Raw genomic sequence first — 6,861 nt, forward strand, 5'->3', positions numbered from 1 at the left:
GGGTCCAGCCGCTCCGCGGCATGTGGGATCTTCCCGGACCGGGGCACGAACCCATGTCCCCTGAATCGGCAGGCGGACTCTCAACCACTGCACCACCAGGGAAGCCCAACTCTGTCATTTTAGCATGAAAGCAACCACAGATAATCTGGAAATGAATTAGTGTGGCTGTGTTTCAATAAAACTTTATTTATGGACACAGAAATTTGAATTTCATATAATTTTCATGTGTCACTAATATCATTCTTCTGAGTTTTTTCCCCGCACCATTTAAAAATGTACAAACGATTCTTAGTCCATGGGCAGTACAAAAACAGAGGGTAGCTCATAGTTTGCTGACACCTGACTTCGAAAACATCTGGTAGACAACTAAAACAAACTTGGTGTGGGGGGGATCATCCTCATTTAAATGTAGAAAAATCACCAATTTTTCCTTGAGCTGTATAACTTCTGCTGTCAAAGTATAGTTGCATTATATACATCTTCAACTATATGTGCCTCACAGAACTATACATAAAAACGAGAGAAAAGTGAATTGTGCAAACAATTCTGCTCAACCCTCTCCACCCACCAAATGAGTCCAGGAGCACATCCCTAGAGGAAGCATGGGCTGGGAGAGAGGAGTCTTCCATCCTCTTGGCTGGCCAGTTTCCACATGCTTCTCACAGCATACATATCTCGCTTGATAGAGTGTGAGTTTACAGTTTGAACATGTATTTTTTGTAAAATATTGACCCTGCACACAAGCCAATACCTTCATCTGATAATCAACTGACTAAAGAGCAATCTTCTAATGCTGAAAGATAAGCTGACTGCTGGATTTACTAAATGACATGTGTTGGTGTTCAGTGGGTCACATATAATGTACACAGTGTTCATATAATGTACATTATGAAAAATTTAAGGGATTTTTCCAGTGGTAATTTTAATTATATAATATTATCCTATCACAAACGAATTTTAGAACCTATGTATGTACACATAAAGGATGAACCTGTTAATTTTTATTCCTTCAAACAAAAAAAAAACCTACCAAGGATTACAATATAAACTCAATATTCAACACTCATAAGAAAAAAAAGGCAGGACAGAGGAGAAATGCAAATTTGGCAAGTCATTTCGCAAGCAGCAGGTATCAAAGCAGCTTCTGGTCAGTCGTCCACACAAACAAATAAGCCGGGATGTTTCTAAGAGTCCAGATAGTAATAAAATATTGGCAATATTATGTTTCTAGAAAGGAGCACTAAATTTCCATTATTGTTTGAAATAGCAATATCCATCTAGGAAGATGGTAATAAATATTTTCATTTTATGAGTGAGGAAACTGAGGCCCACCGAGACATAAGGTAACTTAAAGGCTCAGGGTATACCGAAGTGAGCTGGTGGGGGTACACAGATTAAACTCAGTGCTTCGAGCATTTTCCATACTGTCTACAATACAAAAAACAGCAGTGACTGGAGTATCAAGGAATATTCTCTCCTGTGAGACAGCCACAAAGAATACTTAGGGCAGAAACAGCTAGAAGGCTTCAATAGCATGAACAATACAGCAAGTGAAAATAGGAAAAAAACGAATCCCAGATACACTTACCCTCAAACACAGATACAGATCTTTAAAACTGAGTAAGTTTATTCATGGGGAAAACAGTTACAGAATACCCTTAGGACTTTTTTAGTCCAACAATTAAAATTGCATTTAAAAGCCAAAGGGAAGAGTTTACAGACCTGAAAGACATCTGGAGAAACTACTGTCCCTCTTTCCTTGGATTTATATATATTTACCTTTTAGGCAAGAGAGATAGCTGTGATTGTCTTTTCTAGATGTGATTTCCAGTTCCACTGTCTTAAGTGTATAGGATTTTTCTGTGAAGACCAGAGAAGATCAAAGAATTTGGTGTTGACTGGAAGAATTAAGAAGGTAAAACTAATGGTTGGTTCATGGAACCACAATTTTACCACAAATCACTAGATGGGGTGGTGGAAGGGGAATTACGTTTCCCATCAATAAAACCTGAGATATTTAAAGATTCCACAGACATGGAAACTCACATCTACCTCGCTCAGAGATAATGGCGGGGCTGAGAAGGCTGTTGTGGGAGCTCATTACCTCCTTGGACTTCGCACATACGTTAGTGCCAAAACCTAACCAGGACTGGATCATGTCAGGCACTTCTCTGACCAAAGTGGTTAATCAGTTTTCTCTTCAGGATGGGTTCCAAGGCAACAGTGTGATCAATGATGAGTTTTTCCCTGTCTCTGCTTTTGGCCTGTCTTTGTGCTGAAGTCTGCGGCAATACAAAACAGCATGGTCATTTACTCTAAGACCTGCCTGAGTAAAAGAATGGGGCTCTCCAAGTCTCAGCAGTCAGGGTTTAGCCTAGCTCGTTTTACTTGGCTATTCTCATCATCCAGATGGCAGGAACCCTCTGTGGTGATGTCTCTTTTATTCTCCTCCATGGGTTCCAAAGGGAAGTCCTGACCTATGGCCAGCACCTGCCGGACAGTCATGTTAACACGAGCAGTTTTCAAGTAGCTGGCGCACACCTGCCAGTCCTCCACAGAACAGGGCTCCACCACTGAGTCTCTGGGGAGGTCAGCTGGGAGAGGCGTCTCTAGGCAGCAAGGCAAGCTTTCCCCTTCCGGACTGGGAAGGACCCTCGGGACTGCATGGTTCAACAGGCGGCTGAAACCTGACATTACCATGATGTCACCACTGTGCATAAACATGGGGGTGGGGGCTTCATCTCTTTTGAGGCCACCCAGGAGAAAGATGGCAGACTGTCCGAAGCTATAAAAAAAAAAAGTAAAACAATACACATAGTAAGTTTCTGTTATTAGCCATGATTGGGAAAGTTACTGCCCACTGCTATTTTTTTTTTTTTTGGTTGCACTGTGCAGCTTGCGGGATCTTAGTTCCCTGACCAGGGATTGAACCTGGGCCCACAGCAGTGAAAGCATCAAGTCCTAACCACTGGACCACCAGGGAAGTCCCAATCCTCCTTTTTAAACCATGCTAAGATCCTTCTTTTCCGGCTTGTGTCTATGAGCGACCAGCCCGTGATCTGCTACTTAAACTTATAGCCCACAGAACTGCTGCAAAATAAAATCTGAAGCAATTAAATAAGCAAATTAAAATTTATTTGGGTCCTTTACTATATATTTATCATTCCTGTTTACTTTAAAGATAAGGCAATTAATAAAAGATTCTGTTCATGCACTTTCCTCATGAGATATAGGTGCAGTACTTTGCAAAAATATAAACTTACATTTAGGGAGACAAGGAGAGTAAACTTTTCGGGCTTCTGTGCTTTGCTCTTCTCTATTCCAAAAAGGTTGCTCACTTTGCCTTATGGCCTTTACCACTTATCTATTCCACAGACACTGACAATACCTCTCATTATAAAAGACAGACTCTATGCATCTTAAACAGAAATATTCATTGTAATTTGGTCATTACTCTAAAAGGACTAGGCTAATTTTACTTATGATACATGGCTAAGATGCCCAGAAGTGAAAGATTATAGAGTCCAACCATTTAAAAAATCTAATGTTTTATTTATTTATTTAAGCTTAAAAGTGCTTTAGAAAAAGGAATGAAGTGATAAAAAGTAATTCAAAATCCCTAGACCCAACTTACCTGAACGAAAGCAGGGGTTTGGAGTGATCTAGTTCAGATTTGTCTACGTGGATTCCTAGTGTGGAGTCTAATCGGTAGTAATTCAGGATACCTGCTTCGGCTCGGAAACCCTGAAATCCACAGGCAGCGGCTACTTGCTCTGAGAGGAAAGCCAGGTCAGAAGGGAAAGGTGTATAATGATCTGCTGAGTATTTCTTTGATAAAAGTAGGGAGAATAAGAAAAATAAACAATGATCTCAGGAAAATAGGAAACTGTGGCATAAGATTAATTACCACTTTAAAATCATCTAATTTACATGTAATATGTTGACTGACTGATTTACAATGTTGTGTCAGTTTCTGCTGTATAGCAAAGTGATTCAGTTATACCTATGTATACATTCTTTTTAATATTCTTTTCCACTATGGTTTATCACAGGATACTGAATATAGCTCCCTGTGCTATACAGTAGGACCCTGTTGTTTATCCATTTCTCTATATAATAGTCTGCGTCTGCTGACCCTAAACTTCCAATCCCTCCCTCCCCCACAGCAACCACAAGTCTGTTCTCTATTACACGTTAATATTAATATAGCATGATTTACCCATCCCTTAAAATTTTTTTTATTGAGGTATAGCTGATTTACAATATTACATTAGTTCCAGGTATACTACATAGTGATTCAAAATTTTTATAGATTATACTCTTTATAGTTATTATAAAGTACTGGCTATATTCCCTGTGCTGTACAACATATCCTTGTAGCTTATTTATTTTATACATAGTAGTTTGTACTACTTAATAGCCATCCATTTTTGAGGCAACCAGTAATCTAATAATGGGTCAATTCAAAATACTGAGCACCTATTATATGGTAGGCACTGTGCTATGCAGTGATAAATCAGACAGAGTCATGCTGTATAGAGTCAACGTATGAAGCAATTATACCTCTCTCTGGTATACTCTACTCCCAAACAGGATAGTTCTCTTAGGGTAAAAGGCAACTCAAAACTATCACTACCAAGAGGTGCCTAAGGAAACACGCTAAATGTTATGTCACCTGGATGGGATCCTGGAACAGAAAGTACATCAGTTAAAAATTAAGGAAATATAGATTAAGTATGGACTTCACTATTATGTATTGTAGTATAGTTTTAGGTTTACAGAAAAGTTGAAAAGGTAGTACAGAGTTCCGAAATACCCCACACCCAGTTTTCCCTTTTATTAACGTCATATTAGTATGGTACCTTTTTCTCAATTAGTGAACCAATAGCAATACATACCCCACTATGTATTACTGGGACTTTCCTGGTAGTCCAGCAGTTTAGACTCTGCGCTCCCACTGCAGGGGGCCTGGGTTTGATCCCTGGTCAGGGAACTAGATCCCACACGCTGCAACTAACAGCCTGTATGTCACAACTAAAAGATCCCGCATGTAGCAACAAAGATCCCACGTGCCGCAACTAAGACCCAGCGCAGCCAAATAAATAAATAAATATCAATATTCTTTAAAAAAACTGTATTGCTATTGGTTCACTAATTGAGAAAAAGGTACCATACTAATATGACGTTAATAAAAGGGAAAACTGGGTGTGGGATATTTGGGAACTCTGTATTACCTTTTCAACTTTTCTGTAAACCTAAAACTATACTACAATACAAAGTTTATTAAAAAAAAAAAAAAAGGCAACTCAAATACTATAGCCAGTTTGATTTTGGACCCCTCAGCCTGCAACGTAGTTTCATGTGATTTCACTGGTCAATCTGATGGGATGACCCGCTCAAAACATCTGAATTTAAACCGACTTACACTGTGGTCAAGGCAGGACCTTAAAATGGAAGTAATTTTCAGCACTTACCCCCTGAACTGCCTCTATTTTTTGTACCTAAAGATCATAAATATCCTTTTTCTCTTAAAAAACAAAAAACAAAGGCCAGAACACTCTCTCTACAAAACATATACAATTTCTGAGAATGACAAGGCAACAGCCTTCTACGCAGATGAGGCTGAGGGCTAGTCTGGCTATGTAAGCCAGCAGCATCCTGATACTCTTCCTTGGGCTGAAGCTCCTCTCTCCTTCCTCCCGTTACTCAATCAACCTCAAATCTGATTAGAAAATCCACTTTTGTCTCACATCCCCACTAGTGTCGACTAGCTGCAGCAATGGTCATGGCTCTGCAGAGAAGTGAGCTATTTTTTTTTTTTTTTGTCTTCAGTAAGTGATTATTACTGAGACAAAAGACAATTTGGTACACACCTGCTCCAAAGCACAGAGGATTCAATATAGCAGAAACAATCCATTAACAGGAATGCGAACAGTAACAACAACTAGAAACCTATCATACACACACTAATCTTTCATCCACATTTTAAAAAATAGGTTTCAGTATATTTTTGTTATTTCAGTATATTAACAATATTCTTATGTCCTGTTTCTCTTCCTCTTCCTCATTTTTCTTTTTTTTATTAGTCATCAATTTTATACATATTAGTGTATACATGTCAATCCCAATCTCCCAATTCATCACACCCCCACCCTCATCCCTTGCCACTTTCCCCCCTTGGTGTCTATACATTTGTTCTCTACATCTGTGTCTCAATTTCTGCCCTGCAAACCGGTTCATCTGTACCATTTTTCTAGGTTCCACATATATGCGTTAATATACGATATTAGTTTTTCTCTTTCTGACTTACTTCACTCTGTATGACAGTCTCTAGATCCATCCACATCTCTACAAATGACCCAATTTCGTTCCTTTTTATGGCTGAGTAATACTCCATTGTATATACGTACCACATCTTCTTTATCCATTCATCTGTCGATGGGCATTTAGGTTGCTTCCATGTCCTGGCTATTGTAAATAGTGCTGCAATGAACACTGGGGTGCACGTGTCTTTTTGAATTATGGTTTTCTCTGGGTATATGCCCAGTAGGGGGATTGCTGGATCATATGGTAATTCTATTCTTAGCTTTTTAAGGAACCTCCATAATGTTCTCCATAGTGGCTGTATCAATTTACATTCCCACCAACAGTGCAAGAGGGTTCCCTTTTCTCCACACCCTCTCCAGCATTTGTTGTTTGTAGATTTTCTGATGATGCCCATTCTGACCAGTGAGCGGTGATACCTCATTGTAGTTTTGACTTGCATTTCTCTCATAATTAGTGATGTTGAGGAGCTTTTCATGTGCTTCTTGGCCATCTGTCTTCTTTGGAGAATGTCTATTTAGGTCTTCTGCCCATTTT

General features: G+C 39.2%; 1 protein-coding gene across 1 annotated transcript in view; it reads right to left on the reverse strand.

The window, feature by feature from the left end:
* Window positions 1-969: 969 nt before the first annotated feature.
* Window positions 970-6,861, reverse strand: part of ALKBH1 (alkB homolog 1, histone H2A dioxygenase) — a 31,948-nt gene continuing 26,056 nt past the window's right edge. Inside the window, exons 5-6 of the mRNA XM_007121364.4 lie at window positions 3,635-3,828; window positions 970-2,785 (exon numbers count right to left, since the gene is read on the reverse strand). Of these exons, the coding sequence (XP_007121426.1) occupies window positions 2,356-2,785; window positions 3,635-3,828 (624 nt within the window). The 3' untranslated portion in view covers window positions 970-2,355. The remainder of the gene's footprint in view (window positions 2,786-3,634; window positions 3,829-6,861) is intronic.

The sequence above is a fragment of the Physeter macrocephalus genome, chromosome 11 (assembly GCF_002837175.3).
Source record: "Physeter macrocephalus isolate SW-GA chromosome 11, ASM283717v5, whole genome shotgun sequence".
Taxonomy (NCBI): Eukaryota; Metazoa; Chordata; class Mammalia; order Artiodactyla; family Physeteridae; genus Physeter; species Physeter macrocephalus.